Raw genomic sequence first — 20428 nt, forward strand, 5'->3', positions numbered from 1 at the left:
GGATTAAATTCGTAAGTCGAGGCACCACTGTACTATAAAATAAATAAGACAGTACTGTAGATAAAAAATAACATTTATTTATTTATTTATTACATGCACAGAGGGTGGGTGGGCTTACCTGGCTACAAGCTGGGGGTGGGGAAAGGGTCAGTAAAGAGCTGGTTCACTTTGGCCAGGGTCACTTTTTTTTCTTGGCAGGCCAGGTTCTTCTCTGGACTTCCTCAGGCTAGTTCCTCAGCGGGGTTTGGGGCTGTAATTCGCCCTGCTGTGCCTCTTGCAGCCAGCTGGGCGAGCTCCGGGCTGCTTGCAAGGCCTCTGTTCGTATCTAGAGGAAAGTTCATAAGTCGGAGCACCTACTGAAAGTCATAACTGGAATTGTACATGAGTCGAGCTGTACATAATTCAAGGTTCCACTGTACTTTCCATGCATTACTCATTTTTATTACAAATTCTTAAAGATTTGCAATACATATAATCAGTAAGCATACCTCAGAGTAAATGCCTTGTGAAATCCAGATTATGCCTTGTAATCATAAAGTTAGAGGGTTGCCATGGACTCTGATCACTTTATGCCATCTTATACGTTTGATCACTTTTGCCATTTAAGCAGTTCTCCCGGTTTTAGCAAGACACTCTTCCAAAGCTAGAGGTTTGTGTGCATGCCTTTTGAGTTTCCCATCAATATTTCTGCATTATTCATATTTTGGAAGCCGTGGCAATTATAAGGGGGAAACTTAGTGCGGCTGGAATTTTTCCTTATTGTGAGTTGTTGTGAGCTTTTTCCTATTTAAAACATATAATCCTGGTGAATTGCAGTATTCATTTGATTTCATGTATGAATCCCTGTAAAACCTCTCACAATAAAAACATGAGTAAAAACCATTACAAATTATTGAACATATAGAAATAATTTTGAATCCTGTACATGATGTTATAGATTTTTGGGGAGGGGGGCACCCACCCAAACTCTAGAAATTAATAAATGGAAGGATTTTGATTAATTGGGATATGGATGAAAGTACAAGCTACAGAATTGTGCCAGACAAGGAATCCCAGGGCTGACTTACGCAAACCAGCCCTGGCTGGCCTAGCAAAGAACAAATCTGTTAACATGAGAAAAGGTGATGATGGGCCATCGAGGAGGAATCCTTTGGCCTGGGGAGACAGATACAGTGGTACCTCTACTTACGAATTTAATGCATTCTGAACGCACATTTGTAAGTTAAAAAAAAATGTAAGTTTTGGAGGGCGCCAGGGAAGAGGCGGGGGCTGGACACAGTGCCTCCCGGCATCAGCTCACCGCCCTCACCCGACTCTGCCATGCAGCGGTGAAGCAGTGCACTGAGCCTTCATCTGCTGTGGCCACCACGGCAAGAAGCGGCCAGCTGAGCCAGGAGGCACCGCGTCCAGCCTCTGCCTCTTCCCCACCGGAGGAGCTGCCCTCCAGCCGCTGCCCACCTCCTCCAGCCCCACCAGCAGCGCCATCCTCCCTAAAAAAACTCTGGGAAACGGTGTGGGTATGTGTGCCAGAGGGAGTTTTGCACCACGGTGCCGGATATGCTTAAGATGGCCCTGGCTGGGACAGAGCAACAGGATCTCACCTTATTGCAGGGATTCGAACCGTCAACCTTCTGATTGGCAAGCCCAAGAAGCTCAGTGGTTTAGACCACAGCGCCACCTGCGTCCCACCTAGAGCACATTTCAGTAAACTTGGAGATTACCAGTGCATGGATGACAGTGGTCAGGCTGTCCCAGTCCAGAACTGGCCATGGCTGCCTTAACAGCTGAGGTTGGCAAAAGGTACTCCTAGCCACTGGGTGGTATTCAACACAGCTATACTGAGAGCAGACCCACTCAAATATATTCCCATATCTCTACACTAAAGGCCCTGGTAACATAGCAAAGGTATTGCCACCACAATTCAGGGAAAGAGCTCATTTCCCTACCTGCCAGCTATCTTCTGCGCCTGATTCCTTCTAACGTGATCTAAGGTGTCTTTTGTCTTTCAATAAAGGTGATCCTAACAGGATTAAATGCAATAGAGAGTCAATAAGGGAGAAGCTAATGGCAGGCTTTATTATAAGAGAATGGTTTATCAGAACATATAGGATTTGGAAGGCTTTCAGAGGCCCATTCTAGTGTTGAAAAGAAAAAAGAAATCGCAAGAAAAAATATTCTGTCAGAGCCACCCTCTCTGTATTTCTGACAGCACAAGCAAATCAGTTCACGGCCCATTAAAGTAATAAGAGCCCAATATTATATTTTATGAGTAAATATACATTTGCACGGAAATCAAAGACTGTGAGGTAGAGTTGCCATCAGAAGTCTTATTGCTGCTAGAGAGCGGGATAAAATACACTCAGTTCTGCCAGGCTCTCTGGCTTTAATACACAAAAATATGCAAAATCATCTGGGGGGGGGAGCTTGAGGTTTGGTGCCCAGAAAGGCAGCTCCTAAATCAAAGTTCTTGCTAACGATAACATCTAGCACAGGGGCTTTACAGGGCTGTCTCCGTATGTGCAAGGAGCCCATCCTGGAAAAGGTCACCATTTATATAAATTTTAAAAAAAGCTCCTTTCCCATCGGCCAGGAAAACAATCAAGTAGTATTCTGAAGAGAGAAATTACAGGCTGCTTGGACAGTGTTGGATATATAGACATTAGAAAAATGCTGCAACGAGAAAAACGGGGCTCCCCCTGCAGCTATGATAGACGTATTGGTGCTGGTATGATTATAGCTGCACTTTTAAGAGACTGTGTCTGCGAGGGTTTCGAGTGCCTCAAGTAGGAACTCCATGGCCTGAGGATCCTAATGAGAAACAGAGTTCTGCTCTGTACAATGTCAGCATTTGGAATTGGAAGGTGGCATGGGAGTGCTGAACTGGCCGTGGGTAGTCCTAGGGGCATGCACTGAATTTGCAAAAAAAACCAAAACCCTAAACATGAGGGACAAATTTGGGGTTTGTCCCAGTTGATGCAGGGTATCTCCAAAGCACTCTGAATTAAAGTGGTTTTTCCAAAGCGATTGGGGTGGTTCAGACACTGAAAAAACTGTGAAGACAACGCATTGTCCGGGACTGGGCAGAGAAGGAATGGTGGAGACCGCCTCCCCCAGCCTGACCCTTCCAGGGAGGAGGAAGAGGAAGACAGTATGGATTTACAACAGGGGTCTGCAGGAGGTTACAGCTCAGAGGTAGATGAAGAGAAAAGTTGGGAAATAATGGGAGAGGAGGGGGAGGAGGAAGAAGCAGCAGGCTGGCGACAGCTGACGGACACAGTGTCTTTAGAAAGCATTCCAGACCCTCCATCTCCCAGAACCCAGCGAGCCTTGAAAGTAGGAAAGCAAAGGGCCCAAAAGACAGAGGGCGCTTTTCAGCACTCGTAGGAGAGACTATGAGAATGACAAATGAGGAAGAGGGAGAGACGGGGAGTGGAGATTCACTCAGGACAATGCCATTATCCACGAGGCTGGGTTCTATAGCCTCTCTCTGTAAATACTGAATAAAAAGAGGACGGTAAGAAACATTCCAATATCCGTTTACGGTCTTGGGCAACCAGTCAGGTGTCGCTGACAGCATCCTGACATGCATCTGCAAAGACTGGGTTGTATCCACTGTTATTCGTAATCAGAGCAGACCCACGGAAATTAATAGACACGGCTAACCTAGGTCCATTAATTTAAGTGGGCCTACTCTGTGTAAAATTTAGTTGGCAACAGCTGATTGAAACATTTCTTCCCAGGCTTACCATATAAGGAAAATGCCAGGGTGGGGCGAGAGAGATTTATTTTACTTCTGATTTTACAAGGGATTGCCAATCACAGTGCTTTGTGGAAAGGGTGTTTAAGTAATGCATCGCTTTTTTTTCTTGACTGATCTGTGCTCTTCTCTAGTTCAGCTAGTAGTACTTAGTGCCCATTTTTCCACTCCTGTCAAATCAGCTTCACACTTAGAAACAAAGTTTGGTGCCAGTTGAGCAGAACACCAGCCTGAAATTGGGGTGGTTACTTTCTAGACGCACCTCTACTATGGGTGCCATGTTCATCTATAATACAATAGTTTCCCACAAAGCCACCGGGAAAGGAGCAAATTCACACACAAATATCTTAAAGGTAGAGTACTTAGCGTAAAAACTCCTGCACTTTTTTGTTTGTAATTTGGTAAGTGTAATTTGGAGTCATTCTATGGCCCATCCTATTTCCATATAAATTGCTTATAAAACAGTTATTTAATCACCTCAAAACAGCAAGAAACAACAAACAAACAAACCACCCCATTATAGCTGTCCTTCTGAACTGTGACAAAATTCACATCCCTTTGGAAGGAATTACTGTGCATGTCAATTTCATCCAATTCTACCAAAAATTTAAAATGTTATAGATTGTTTGTTTTTCAAGTGGGTGGATTAAACCTATTCAGTTTGGCAGGTTTTAACAGTTCAGTGGGGGTTACTAAGCCTGCAAATTTCATCTAATTCTGTCAAAAGGGGAGAGGGAGGGGGAAGATACTGAATGGGAAAGAGAAAAATATTTATGAATCAGAATTTCTACAAATTGATACAGAATTCTTTTGTTTCTAGTTTTTCTCCCATAACACTGATTATTCATGAAAATTGTGGGCAACTCTAGTCTGTGGGAAACTATAGGGACTGGGTAAACCCAGCCAGATGGGCGGGGTATAAATCAAAAATTGTTGTTATTAAATATTAATTGTTGGTTAGAGCATTATTTCATATATTCTTCTAAAGGAAAAATTCGAGGAGCAGCATCCTTTTTATTGATATTTAAAATGAAGCTTTTAGTGTGAAAAAAACTAAATGGGCATTCTCAGTGTGAAGAATTAACAAAAAAATGGAACAAATTATTGAGTGGGCTATCATCAGTGAAAGTTTAAAATTATATCTAAGACCATATACATTTTTATATTAAAGAGCTATGCATGTAAAAATGGGCATTAGCGCTTGGTTCTCAAAAGGCAGGCAATAATTGGAAAAGGTTCTTTTAGGTTCTTTTCTCTGACACTGGATTTAAGGCAGATGCAGTATATAATTATGCATATCTGGTATTTAATTCCACAGAGAATGGGATTTATAACACATATCAGCTTAGATGCCGGGAATACCATACAAGCGATGCCAGCTTCGTGCATATGCAGCTGCATTGACCAATGGTCAAAAAACGGGAGAGGAGGAACTGCTACAAATTATTGCTGATATGACTGGCAATACTGAAATGTAATCTTGTCATATTACTGAATCTTTGAGAGAGAGAAATCTGATGTATATACAGTAAACATACGGTAAATCTGTTTGTGGCAGTGAAGATCGTAGAAACTAAGAATTGGAAATCCAATGACCAATTCCATACTATAGACTGGCTCAGTAAATCTTTCTTTTATTGTGCAAATTGAAAAATAAACTGGATTTACATCTATGAAATAGGCATGGGAATGAATTTTTGTAGAAATGTGTACATATTAAATACTATAGTATAAACTGGACACCATAATAGGCAATTGGACTGATGTTTTGTTTCCTGTTTGGTAATGTATTCTCTTAAATAAATCGGATTAGGATTAGACAAATTCATGGAAACGAGACCATAATTGTGTATTCGATGGCAACTGCAGCAAGTGTAGTCTATAATATCATGCTCTGCTAATAAACTTCCAGAAAAACATTGAGAAAGAATGTAGTCTGATCCTTTGCTTGTTTATTTGAGGTCCATTCCACTGAACTAATGGGATTTAAAACGTAAAGGACCCCTGGCAGTTCAGTCCAGTCGTGAACGACTCTGGGGTTGCGGCACTCATCTCATTTTACTGGCTGAGGGAGCCGACATTTGTCCGCAGACAGTTTTTCCGGGTTCTGTGGCCAGCATGACTAAGCTGCTTCTGGCGAAACAGCACATGGAAACACTGTTTACCTTCCCGCCAGAGCGGTACCTATTTATCTACTTGCACTTTGACGTGCTTTCGAACTGCTAGGTTGGCAGGAGCAGGGACTGAGCAACGGGAGCTCACCCCGTTGCGGGGATTCGAACCGCCAACCTTCCAATCGGCAAGCCTAAGAGGCTCAGTGGTTTAGACCACAGTGTAACCTACGTCTAGATTTTTAAAAGGCAAAGGACCCCTGGCAGTCCAGTCCAGTCGCGAACGACTCTGGGGTTTATTTGAGGTGCATTCTACTGAACTAATGGGATTTAAAAGGTAAAGGGACCCCTGACCATTAGGGGTTGCGCGCTCATCTCACATTATTGGCCGAGGGAGCCGGCGTATAGCTTCCAGGTCATGTGGCCAGCATGACAAAGCCGCTTCTGGCAAACCAGAGCAGCACATGGAAACGCCGTTTACCTTCCCGCTGTAGCGGTTCCTATTTATCTACTTGCATTTTGACGTGCTTTTGAACTGCTAGGTTGGCAGGAGCTGGGACCAAGCAACGGGAGCTTATCCCGTCACAGGGATTCGAACCGCCGACCTTCTGATCAGCAAGCTCTAGGCTCAGTGATTTAACCACAGCACCACCTGGGTCCCTGGGATTTACCGCCATGTAAATATGCAAAGGATTAGAGCCTATGCATGCCACAAACTGGGGCCTAGTCCCTCATGTGCTACTGTTATAACAGTTTCACTGAAATTACTGGAAATTGATGTCAAAGAGATTGCTTTCTTGTTCTTGGTGCTGCACTGCTTCAGTGTAGCTGTGGCCAGTGCTTTATTTCTACAAAAAAGCTGCCCGTACGCCCCACGCCCCACCATTCCACCACCGTTTGCCTGCTTGCAACCCCTCCAGCCACCAAGCCGCCGCCTGCCCACTCACCTTCCCACTCTCGCTCTCCTACCCGCACCAGCCTGCCGCCACTTCTGCCTCCACCGCCGCTTTCTGCCAGGAAGGTGTGAAAAGGACACACCAAAGCGCTCCGGGAGGTTGTGCTTGCTGCCGCGGCGAAGCAGCAGTGGCAAAGGAAGACAAAGCAGGACGGAAGATGGAAGGAGCTGTTGGGTGGGCAAGTGGCAGTGGCAGGATAGAGGCAGGGGGAAAGAGGTGGTGGTATGGTGAAGTGGCATGCACCACCTCAAAAAAAAAGGCAGTAGTTGTGGCAATAAGCAGAATGTTAGAGAGGTAGAACGCAAAGGCCATGTATGCACTGAAATGTGACAATGCTTATACCATATTTTCCCCTGTATAAGACACCCCCATGTATAAGATGGGGAACTATATGTATAATTTGGGGAACTAAAATTTAAGAAAATGGGGGGAGATGGCTCAGAGTTGTTGAGGTTTTTTGGGGAGAGGATTGCCCAGAGTTGTTCAGCTTTTTTGGAGGGATTGCACAGGGTCGTTGAGCTATTTTTAGTGGAGATTGCCGAAAATTGCTCACCCACAAGCGGCGCAAATTCCGCCTCTCGTCTGTCCACTCACCAGCAGAAGCTGCCAATCCCCCCCATTGTCGCAGTGTCAGCCAATCAACACCAGCACTTGACTCAGCAACCAATAACACGCCCAATAGCCACTGACAGCCATGGCAGCAGCCAATCAAACATCCACCCTGTGCATTATTCATGTATAAGACAACCTCCCATTTTTTAGCATAATTTTAAATGAAAAATACCTAAACTTAGACACAGAAAAGTATGGTATGATAATCTGGATGTGACTTGTTTGCTTGACAAAAGGCCAGCACCCCTCCAGGACAGAGGTTGAGGACCCAATTTTTTTAAAAAGGTTTTTATTAGTTTTCTTGTTAAGAACATTAACAGACAACATAATGAGAAAAAATAATAATAATAAACAATTTTCATCCACGTTTCCTTTACAAAAAAAAACCAGAGACAAAAACACACAAAAACAAGAAAAATGAAGAAAAAAGATAAAAAGCAACACACTAAGTATTAGACAAATACTAAAAGGATAATCATTAAGTAAACATCATTTACATATCTTCTATTTTGACTTCCAATTTACCTCTCTGCAATTTGTGAACTTTAACCTTGCTGTATCGCACAATTCTTAGCCTATTTACATCATTATCTATTCCTTAATTTGCATTGGGTTCAATTATGTTCTGCCAGTTGGAGTTTGGATATCTTGTTATTCATTATATAATCATCAAAAATCCTCCATTCCTTTTTTATCTTTTGAGGACCCATTTTTGGGTCGACTTTTTCTTCCCTCAAGGGTAAACCTGTCAGGGGCCAGATGCCGACGGTCGGCATATGAAGTCAGCAGTGAGTGAGCAAAAAAGTGAAGGAACCACATTTTCTTTGTCCCCCACAACTTGATTCTACATTAGTAGGGCTACCAGGCCAGGAAAGATTTCTTTGGGATTACATGCAGTGAGTGGGCGGGGTGTGCGCGTGCATTTACAGTGTTTCAGTGTTGTTGCACTCTCATTTTAGACCAATCTCTCCACTTTTTGTATATTGGCTGGTTTGAGTCGTTGCTTTTCTAAGTTTTCCGTTTTTTTCTTGACTACGATAATCTCCATATTTCTGCTTCGGTAACTGCTGTAACACTGTTTGTCAAAGGAGTTTGGAGCAGGTGGAATGTGCAAAGCCATCACACCGCTGTATATGAGAAAGGGCTTCTTTTCTAACCTTTTTTTGTGGGTAAAATTCACATATATTTTGCCCTCGGTCTGACAAAACATAATTGCATGCTGGGAAAAAAAAGTCTTGTGCAGCAGAAGATAGCAACAGCTCCATTTTCCAAGGTACAGTACTCCCTAAGCTAATTTTGTGGAAATACCACATCTCATGTGGGAAATTCAAAATATTTCCCAGATTATTTCCCTTCATCTCTTTCGAAAGAACTTGTTTCATTTTCTTGTAGCATGTTAATAACCAGCATAAAGTACTAACACTTATTTACTCAAATTTCACTCAGAAGCTTCATTTGAACTCCTCCAAGATTATCACACACATTAAGCTTTTGAAATAATTAAATTTCACCAAGTTTATTATTTCCTCACACTCTCTTTTCCTAGGAAGTTTTTCACAGTTCATGATATGAATTATAGCACTCTAAGGGCAATTACATGCTAACGTATTGGCAATTGTAACTGAATCTGGTACTCCAGGTGAAGTATATACCTGATAATTAGAGACTATTAATTCTGTTTTGTTAGATTTATCATCTGTGCCTCTGGTAATGAAGCACAGATTTCTGTTTGCCTTGTGCTTTTAACACACGACTTTAAGCAACAGCTTTTCGGAAACAGATTTTCATTATATTTACTGACCAATATGTCAAAAATTAGTTTGAAGAATGGGTTAATTATGCATACACAAAGTTGTTACTCCTTTAGAGTTAGAAAAAAGGTAATGGGGAAAACTGCTAACCTACTTTAGAAAAAAATAGCATTTTTGGATTGCCAACATTTTTCACATTTATAACCTCTGAAAATTATACAGGCTCCTCTTAGGGCAGCTTGTAAACCTTACAATTCATTTATTGAAAAGCTTTGGCTCAGTCCATATGTTTCCACTTAGTTATGAATACTTTAAACTCTCTCTCTCTCTCTCTCCTATACAATTCATACAAACAGACTTCAGGCCCTATGTGACCGCAAAGCCTATTCCAAAAGATGATAATGTTTTACCATTTATCTGCTGAATTTGACATCTGCCATAGGCCTATTCTCATATATATCTTCTGTAATCTTGTCCATTTCTGACAGGTCAAGGTATTTTATCAACCATTTATGGAGAGTAAGAGGTTTAGGTTCCTTCCAAGACCTAACCGAAAAAAAATGTTGCTACAACCATAGTAAATAAATTGGGGAGGGCAGTGGCAGACCTTGGTGTCTCAAATTTCAGCAGCACTGTGTGCTACACCAATATTTGGCACCCTAAATTCTGAATTTAGTAAATGGTAAAGGTAAAGGGGCCCCTGACTATCAGGTCCAGTCGTGTCAGACTCTGGGGTTGCGGTGCTCATCTCGCTCTATAGGCCGAGGGAGCCGGCGTTTGTCTACAGACAGCTTCCGGGTAGGTGGCCAGCATGACAAAGCTGCTTCTAGCAAACCAGAGCAGCACACAGAAATGCCGTTTACCTTCCCGCCGGAGCAGTCCCTATTTATATACTTGCACTTTGATGTGCTTTCGAACTGCTAGGTGGGCAGGAGCTGGGACCGAGCAACGGGAGCTCACCCCGTTGCAGGGATTCGAACTGCCGACCTTCTGATCAGCAAGCCCTAGACACCGTGATTTAACCCACAGCGCCACCTGTTGCCGGATGCAGTACTGTATAAAAATATAGGCTGAGCCAGTTGTCCTGTTCAGGAGATTGGCTAACAAAGGTACCATCAAAAAACAAAGACAGGTGATAGCAGGATCATTACCCCAACAAAAGGTGGCACATTTGGTGTCAGACAAGAAAGTGGGTGGTGTTCCTTCCCTGGCTGTGTGTTAGTTAGCAAAAGACAATAGCAAAGCTGGAAGGGGGCAGTTGACAGGGTTATAGTGGATGTGATGACCTTTTTACACAAGGATTGAGTTGAGTTTGGAGCAAGGGTTTTGGGTAAGAAGAAAGGAGGCGAAGAACTCCTCGCTGACTGCAAGAGGCTGCACAGACAGACTGAGGAGCATGGAACAACAAGCGACACTCTTGGGGTCTAATGTTCTGCACTCCTTCCATAAAACTCAGTTGTAAATATGTGTAAATAAGCCATATTTCTGCTGTGCTTCATACCAAAGGAACACAAATCCTGGCTAGGTCCCGAGACCCCTGGAATTTTGCTTCTGTTCAGGGTGGGGCGAACAATACAGTTCGCAGTTTGTGAATGAGTTCCCAATATTTGTATCTATTGGATATTTGTAAATTGACCATTCCACCAGATGTGAAAAACATCTGTCCTGGAGATCATCCTTTGCCACCACTTAAAAATTGTGATTGATTTGTCAAGCAGTTGAACACGGAAGCATTGCTTCATATTGTATCTCTCCTAGGCTTAGGGAGAGTAACTTAACTGAACAGCACCAGTCCCTTTTGCAATTGAAATTCAAAGTCCCTTTTCCATTGAGTTTGGAATTTTTTCTCTTGTGGCAATACATTAATGTGGAAACTTTTTATAATAAATATTTAGGCTTCTCACAAATGTTTTTGCTGCTCCTAAGTGTAGAAGTGAAACTTTGTTTGTTTGTGACATGGTGAATTTATTTATTTAGACAAGGTGAATTTATGACAATGGTGATGATACTGCATTTTGTGTGTTTATGTGATTTTTTGTTGTTGAATGTACCCTTTTATCTTTTCTCAAAATTCCTCAAATGCTTTACCAAAGCCGGAACGTCCACATTCATCTCAAATTTCCATTTGAGTGAAATATTGCAGTGAAACTGAGTTAAATATAAGCTTGTTCAATTTATAATAGAACCAATTCACACTTTACTTTTTAAGGTGGTCAGTCTGTATGCCATGGCTATTTTATTTGGTTATACTTATGTTCTGTTTATGAAGCCAAACCAGTAAACACCAGAGTTAGTCCTGACTGAGAAAATACATGTTGCTGGCCCGATCCAAATGTTTACCTGAACATTTACCACATCAGAAAGTAACCAGCACTTTGGCTCCTGAGCAAATGCAGATTACAATTCATTTTCCTTCGTTGCTGCATATCTCTTCAGGTTCATTTGACTAGTTCATTTGTGAAGCTCACAACAGCTGACTGGACTTTCTGTCTAGGCTTAGGCCTGTGAATAAGCTAAATTAGATTGCTGCACACTTCACTGCCATGCAACTATTCTATTCTGTCATAATTGCCATCCAGTTTAACTGTAAGGGCAAATTCAGAATTGTCGGGTTTCTAACATCGTAATGCTATATTCACTTACCAGAGAATAAGTTCCACTTAGCTCAATAGGTCTTTCTTTTGAGTATGCCAGCTGATTAGACATTTTCAAAAAAAGGTGGAGTATTATACGGTTTATAATTATAAAATTGTTTAGTAGAGTGATTTGAAACTGCTTGTTTGGGTGTTGATGAAAGACACCAACGTGTTGGAAAGTGGTCTGCACTGACTTTGTTGGGGTAGTTTTTCCTGAAATACTTGCCCACATGTACTGTGTCTTTTGAGAAACAATTTGTTGTGTTAGGTCAACAGGAATGTCTAGTACAGTCATACCTCGGTTTAAGTACGCTTCGGTTTGAGTACTTTCAGTTTAAGTACTCCGCGGACCCGTCTGGAACAGATTAATCCACTTTCCATTACTTTCAATGGGAAAGTTCGCTTCAAGTTAAGTATGCTTCAGGTTAAGTACGGACTTCCAGAACCAATTACACTCATATTTCGGGTTAAGTATGCTTTAGGTTAAGTACTCTGTGGACAGTCTAGAATGGATTAATCCACTTTCCATTACTTTCAATGAGAAAGTTCGCTTCAGGTTAAGTACAGACTTCTGGAACCAATTGTGTACTTAAACCAAGGTACTACTGTATGTGCTTTTATCTAAGAGTAGTACAACATGTTTGTAGTTTTTATTAAAAATGCATTTTTGTGGCCAACGTTAGTTAATTGGCTTACTTATTCTCAGTTGCTAGGAAACTTGTTTCCAGATAATCTCAGTTTCTGAAAGTATTAGAGGTCTGTTGCTGCAGGACAAGACATTCACAAACCAGGCCTCAGCCCTGAAGAGCTTACAGTTAGGCGCAAAAGGAAACAGGGAAAAGAAATCACAGAAATCAGTAAAAATAATTTGAGAGGCACGGAAAGGGCGAAATAGGCCACGGAACCAACATGGCAACCGATGAACTGGTTATTATAGGCAAAGAAGCAGAAGCAGTCAGTAAAATTTGGCAACCCTATTAAAAAGCATGGTTTGGGTGGGGAGGGGGATGTTGGCAATCTTTATTTCAAACCTTATTTCACTTAATAAATTCGTCACTTAGTAGGCATAAGGTAAGTTCCATGTGAATTCTTGCCCTTCTAAATGGTGTGTGATTTCTTATTAATGAGGATATTTCTTCCTATATTTTTCCACTGAATTTCTCATTTCCAATTTCAATTTGCCTGAGGAGAGTTGTAGGCACAGCCTCCTCAAAACATAATCAAATTCAATTAATAATAATAATAAACTTTTTGGCTTAACATGTGCTCATTCAAGCTCTAGATGCTATGAAATTACAGCTGTAGAAGGGATGTGCCCTACATTCTTTCAGAGATATAGATACTGTATGGCATATCCTGGGGTTTGTTATAGCTTCATCACTACTTTGGAACTGGGTGGCTGTCCGTGGTGGACCTAAACCTCAGCTCTGTCTGTTTACTAGAATACAGATATGGATTATATGCAAATGGGTATGTCATTCCACATGGCAAGTAACCAACTGCCAACCATATAGAATAATAGAGTTGGAATCTAGATATGCCACACAGAAGGAGCACAGGAGGAGTTCCCCTTGCATTTTCTTACCTTGTAAAAACACATAAACGTAATAGGCCGTAGAGTAACAATTCCAAAGCTATTTACTCAAAACTGCTTTTCAAAAATTAGATACAGCTTCTTATAATGCCAAAATCAACATCGTGACACAATATATTAAAATGTAGCTTTCCAGTTGACCACCAAGTCCAGTATGTACAAAACACAAGTCCTATATTGTCAGTGGCGTGGTACATTCTTTTCTAATTTCAAAAGAACCTGGCACTGGTGACAAGGATTCCTGGATGTTCCCCTGTTTCGCCTGAAGGGGCTTCATCAGCTATGGGTTAAACCAGTGATGGCCAAACTTGGCCCTCCAGCTGTTTCAGTACTACAACTCCCATCATCCCTAGCTAACGGGACCAGTGGTCAGGGATTATGGGAATTGTAGTCCCAAAACAGCTGGAGGGCCAGGTTTGGCCATCATTGGGTTAAACTCCTAAGCACCTGCTGATGTATGCATGATATTTTTATGGGGGGGAAATCTCCATGACATTTACTTTTCCCGAGTGTGTTTCTGTGGCTACATAAATATGTCCTGGTAGTGAAATTCACATTAAGCTCCTCTGTTGGGGAAGCACTGCTTTGTCTTCCCAAACACGGGAGCTTAATGTGGAGATAAAACTCCTAGCCTCTGGACTAGAGATGCTTCTGAAGCTCTGCTTTACATATGCCACCTCTCCAAGATAAATTAAATGTGTGCGTGTCATTTGATACCGCTCTTCAACTGATCTCAAAGGCACTGGTGGAGCGCCTAAGGTGCCTCCGTTGTTCGAAAGTCGCACCACAGTGGACCCAAGTCAGTAATCGAGGATGCAATTAAACTTGTGCATTATGCTTACCTGAGGAAATATTTGGATGTCCTTCAAAAGTCCAAACGCTGACAGCCTTAGGCCCTACTCACTCAGCAGGCCTAAACAGACCCCATGCATGGTCAGATGTCTCCATCTATTGGATTTAACATATATCAGCTAGAGCGTCCAAAGCAATCCCTTTCTCAGTGTGCTGCCATCTGCCTACTTGTTTGCCCTCTGGAAGCTCCTGGAATCTTCTCCCAGCTGCAAAGAATTCCCCCTGGTTGCGGAAATGTTCTTGTTCCCCTTTCTCTGCTGCAAAAATGATCTAAGTGCTGCCAGGAGTTAATCTTTTTTTATTGGCATCTATCGGAACCGCTACCTGCTACTGTCACATGGAGGCTTCTGACCATAGAGAGGCTCTACGCAGGCCTGCTTTGTGAACTAGTCTCTGGCTACAGTTTTGATTACTTGCGGTGTTCAAGGCAAATTGAGCATGAACAGATCCTTTAAACTTTTACTAAAAAGCAATTTAGTAAACAAGAACAGTTTTGGATGTGAATTTCAGAGGTGCTAATTCCTATTATCAACTGAGATAGGAGAACAGATGTATCTGTTCCTGAGGTTTTTTTAAAACAAAAACAAGAGTTCAAATGCACACCTACTCTGTTGTACTCTGATGACCTTCTAGATTGATATGTACAGTATCTATGGATTTTAAGTATAATTAACCACTTCCAATTCAGTATTTAACAGCATCAAGTTCTGTTTCTTTGATGGTCAAAAGCTAATCAATCTTGTTCTCAAATGCTAATACAAGCAATTAAAAATAACATTAATTGAAATACTGCAGGGGCTGGGTGGTTTTCCCCCCCAATTTAACCTCATGGCAACACTAATTTACAGTGCTAATTAGTGAATTGCCCTTTGTATTATAAAACTTTGGAAGAGAGAGTTGTCCTTTAAAGCCCAACAGAGAAGTACAGATGGTCACTGCACTTTCAGTGGGTTTGTATGCCAGATTTGGAATATTTATTTCACCTGATAGACCAAATGTACTGGAGTATATTATTTACAGTGAGAATTAATACTGCTTTGCAGAGGAAAATGTATAGCCCATTTGTACCATGGTAGAACATATAAATATGCCCACTAGGATAAATAATATTCTACCCAGTGTCCTAATTAAAGGACAGAAAACCTTTCGATCTTGGATGACAATTTAAGAGGATAAAGTGAATTATAAATACACACTCTAATGTCTCGGGCAGGAGGACTGCTAAAAAATACAAATGAAATAAAACCGCAAACATAAATTAATTTTAAAGTTGTGCAATTTAAGACTCTTTACAGTGCAATTAGTTACTAACAATTAGTATACAAAAGAATCATAGAATCATAGAGTTGGAAGAGACCACAAGGGCCATCCAGTCCAACCCCCATAGAACCCCAAATAGATTTTAAAATCCTACATATTTACTTTTTCTTTATTATCAGTTGGATGCAACTTGGCTGTTTTTTGCTTCACTCCAGAGTAGCCGATAGTATTTTCATTGCCAAAAATTACCTGCAAACAAACACGAAAGGCATGTGGAAATCAAGTTGCTTTTGATATAAGAAGAAGATAAGAGTGCATAATTATTATATTATGGTCTACACCAGGCATATCCAAAGTCTGTTTCAGGGGCCTAATCTGGCCTGCCGGTCGGTTTAATCCAGCCCCTGTGGCAGTTTATTTCCTGAGGTAACAACAACTTTTGGGGTAAAATCATAAAGAAAGCTCAACAACTTTGGGGTAAAATTATTTTAAAAAGCTCAACAACTTCAATCCTAAAAAAGGCCAAAAACTTTGGTTGGCCCTTCGGTTGGCCCCCATGGCCCTTCACTTCATCAAATCTGGCCCTCTTTGAAAAAAGTTTGGACCACTGGTCTACACAGATAAGAAATCGGGATTATCCTTCTTAAATTGTGGTGCCCAGAACTGGTCACAGAATAGAATGGTACTATTACTTCCCTTAATCCGGACATCACACTTTTGCTGATGTAGCCTAGAATAGCATTCACATTTTTTGCTGCTGCATGAAGGCATGCATGCATGAACGCTGCTGGATGAAGTCTCTGTAAACCCAGACCGACACCTGACGTGTCCAGATGACACAAGGCCTTCTACACAAGGCATGTCCACAGTTTCTGCCACAAACTCAAATTCCCCCGGTCTAATATCCCTAGTGCTGCAAGATTGTCACAAGAGTGCTGGACAAAAATTGTCTACCAAAAACTTCACTCCTGTGGTTTATCACCACAAAAGCTACTCACTTTGGGGTTTAGTAAAGCAAACAGTCTAATTTGTCAGCGCCAGAAAAACCTGGCCAAAATATAAGGATTTGAACTACAAGAAAGAAGATTCCACCTAAACATTAGGAAGAACTTCCTGACAGTAAGAGCTGTTCGACAGTGGAATTTGCTGCCAAGGAGTGTGGTGGAGTCTCCTTCTCCTCTCGGCAAAGCCATCCTGGCTTCTCTTTCTTGGTGACTCCGAAGTGTTTGTACTGGAAGATTCTGATGGAAAGTTGCAACTGGCGTGTTTCATGTTGGGATAGTACATACCCGATGAACATAAGACCCTTGTTCATTAAACAATACCCTCTTCTGTAAAATAAGAGTATTGTTCTTTGAAAAATAATGGAAATTATACACAAGTGTGCGCATTAACTCTCTTAGTACAAACCAAGAGCTGCCACGTTCTCTCTTAATTCTTCCGCCAATACAACATGTCAAAGGGAGTGAAAGAAAATCTTAATCCCAGCAGAGCACCTTGATGTACCATTTGCACAGGTAAAGGAGACGCGGAGTTTACACAAAACAGAGGAACAAAGCCAAGCAATCTTATACACTTTAGACTCCTAGCCTTTTGTGAACAGCTGCAGAATGTAAGCAGCGAACATTTTTTTAAAAGCATTTTTTGAGGGGGGGGGAAATCTAAGCAATCAGCAGTGTATTTTTTTTCATCTCGGAAAGATTTAACACTTTTTAAGATTACTTTTCCTATTGTGAAAGCTTCCTTTGTATACAGAGTCTTTCAAACTCTTTTTCTCCCATTGTTGGCATGGGGAGGTGGGATGGTGCGAGAGATCTTTTGTTGCCGCAGGACTTTTCTGTTTGACTTTGCCTCTGTGAGCAGCTGGGAGGGTTGGGGTGAAGGAAGGTCGTTTCTCAGTGTACAATGCTTTCCTCTGGCGGGGGGCTAGCTTTCGGCCCAGCCCTCAGCACCGTACCCGCCCTATCCCAAGAAGCAAGTCCGTGGCCTTTTCTGCACCAATCTCACCACTCTGCTCGCAGATCCAATGCCTTCTTTTTCCAGGCTAACCACTGACATGAGTACATGGCCCTGCAGTTATTCTGCAGTTGCTGTGAACCAAGTTCTGATCAAAATGACATTTGCTTGAGAGCAACTTAAATAGCTCCCAGGCAGTATATTCACGCTCTTCTTGTTGCTCCCTCGCAATGAGGCACTTAACAAAAGCATTAGCTCTGAACAGAACTCATTTGCTAGCAATTTGTACTAGCAAGGCCTCAGGAGGTACACCTCTGAGGCCCGGTTTGTTTCTTTTCTCTACCTTATTCCTTAGAGGCAAACATATGCTTCTCGCACCTTCCGACTCTTAACTATTTAATGTGGCATTGTCAGGGAGGTATGTATTCTGTCTTCCTGCGGGAGCACAGGGAAAGTGCAGAAGTCAGCTTCCTGAGAACTTCTTCTTGCTTGCTTTTTTATTTTTAACTCCAGCATGTTTTCAGCCCTTGTGTCTGGCAAAAAATAGGCTTGTAACCGAAGTGCTGAAATCTCAGAAATCTGAATTTTGGCTAGCTGGGAAAGGTTTCCGGGGGTTGGGCTGAGGTTTCAGTGTTCCACATGCCTCCTTGCCCCTAGGCATGGTCAATGAAATCACAGTAAGATGCAAAATGTTTTGTTTTTTTTAATCTGCAAATCAGATCGTGTAAATTCAAGAAATTCTGCAAAATTGCAGTATATAGCTCACGGAATTCATTTTTTGGGGAGGCAGGCATTAAAACTGGATCATTTGGGGTTAGGAACAAGTTAATCTGTCCATTTCAGGTTTTCTCAGTGTCTCGCTTTTCCAGTTCAGTTCTGTTCAATTCTCCACAATTCCATCGCAGTTTGTGATTTCTTTTTTAAAGAATCCTCATGAAAACTCACCAGTATTTTAGTGCAAATTTCTCCTAATATACACATTTTTCTAAGTTATTTTCACCAATATATGCATTTTTGTGTACATAATTTGTTTAAACTGATTTGATTTGATTTATTGTTACGGTTCTTGACCAGCACACATAAATATACAATACATAAAAACAATAAAAGAAGACAAGAATATCTAAAAATAGACAATAAGTATAAGTTTTAACAATTGGTTAAAAGAAAACTAATTAAAATGAGTATTACTACTTAGGGAGGTAGACTACAGCAGTTAATATCACTGGATCCTCTTTAGCTAGTGATATTAAAACAGAAAAAGAAAGAGGCAATGATGGCTATGTGGGCCCGGCTCATTCAAGCAACAATAGGGAAAAATTGGTCACTATTTTGGAAAATGGTGTCCAGCAGCAAGAGCAGTCCTACAATGCCTGAACAACCAATTTCACCTGTAGAGTGGGAGCGTCACTTCAGGCAAATGTATGAAAGCTCAGACTGTGTAGAGATGTGGGATCAATATTTAGTTGAATTTTAATGTTCAAGCTGCCTTTAGTCTTGTCAGGGGGGAAGGTGGCATATGAATAAATTATTATTATTATTATTAGACTAGAGAACTGCACCGCAAAATTCAAAGCTGCGCGAATTTCAAAGGTTGGTTGTTTCAGTTCATGTACAGTTTCAGAAAATATTAATTAAGTAGGTTTGCCTATAAATTTAAACTAAATCCAATTTCTTCCCAACCCCTAGCTTGAGCAAAGATTTGCTTTTTAAAGAGTTCTCTTCATATAGCACCTGTTTAATTTACATGGACAAGTTGCTTGCTTTTGGCTATTGAATTTCTGCCCAGTGCAGGAGGCCAGAAGGTGCTCTCCATTCAGGAAAATGCAGATCACTTAATAGGATGTTTCATTGGTAAAGCATTATTTAGCTTCTCTTAGGACCAGAACCTAAAACTGACAAATACATACAGTAATTCTGTAGTTCTGAAAAAGTGTGCTCTTCAGGAATCTGGCTGTGTATAAGTAGACAGATACTGAACAGTCCACCAAATGTGCTTCCTCTATGTCAGACAAACAGATGGCCAAGAAAATGAATAAGCATCAAACTATCCCATTCACTGCGATAGGAAAGAAGAAAGAGTAGCTCATTTGTGTGTGTTTCTAAGGCAGCTACTTTGGCTGCGACTCCCAGACTTCCAGACATGTGCCCACATGATAGCAACCCAACATTTGGTGCTGTATAATATATGACATCACTCTCTGAATCACTTAAGTCAAAATTATTTTAAACAATTCAGAAAATATTAATATCTTGTATTTATTTGTTTTATTTGTATTTATTTCGTATTTATTTATTTTAAATTCAAACTTTAAAATGTTATAGGTTCACTTCCCCTTTCTGTGTAGTCATTGCTCTGATTTCTGCTTCTGTTGTTTGCACTTTTGAGAAATAGTTATTGGAAATCAAAATTCAGCTTGGTTTAATTTTGACAATTTCACAGCATGTGCTTCTCTCTTAAGTGGCCAACTTATGGTATTAACGGACAGTCGTCAACCACGTGCTTTCATCAGTCCATTGTTGGCAACAACTTTGGCGTATTCAATGGCCGATTTGTAAGGAACTCGAGGGAGAGCCGGATTTTCGAAGTCCACATGGAAGAGTCCAAAGCGAGATCTGTATCCGCAAGTCCACTCAAAGTTGTCCAAAAGGGACCACACGAAGTAGCCTTTCAGTTGGACGCCATCAACGTAGATTGCTGATATGAAAAAGGGGGGGGGAGAAACCATGTTTATAGATTTCATTCAAATCCACAGAACTCAAGGGGCCATGCATACATCCACAAATCCAGGTATTGACCAGGCACCTCTGAAGCTTAGAGCTGGATCTATACAGCTATTTAAAAAAATGCTATGAAACACTATGAAAAGAAACGTTATAAAAGCTCACAATGGAAATTTGCATAACATATATGTAGGCTTGAACCATATGCTAGTTTCCAAA

At 41.2% G+C, this 20428-nt stretch overlaps 1 protein-coding gene across 5 annotated transcripts in view; it reads right to left on the minus strand.

Annotated features, from left to right (window-relative positions):
• Nucleotides 1-10091: 10091 nt before the first annotated feature.
• Nucleotides 10092-20428, minus strand: part of LOC118083567 (cytosolic beta-glucosidase) — a 99324-nt gene continuing 88987 nt past the window's right edge. For all 5 annotated transcript variants that reach the window (XM_060278946.1, XM_060278945.1, XM_035112077.2 and 2 more), the window contains exon 6: nucleotides 10092-20183. In XM_060278946.1, the coding sequence (XP_060134929.1) occupies nucleotides 19978-20183 (206 nt within the window). In that variant the 3' untranslated portion in view covers nucleotides 10092-19977. The remainder of the gene's footprint in view (nucleotides 20184-20428) is intronic.

The sequence above is a fragment of the Zootoca vivipara genome, chromosome 9 (assembly GCF_963506605.1).
Source record: "Zootoca vivipara chromosome 9, rZooViv1.1, whole genome shotgun sequence".
NCBI lineage: Eukaryota > Metazoa > Chordata > Lepidosauria > Squamata > Lacertidae > Zootoca > Zootoca vivipara.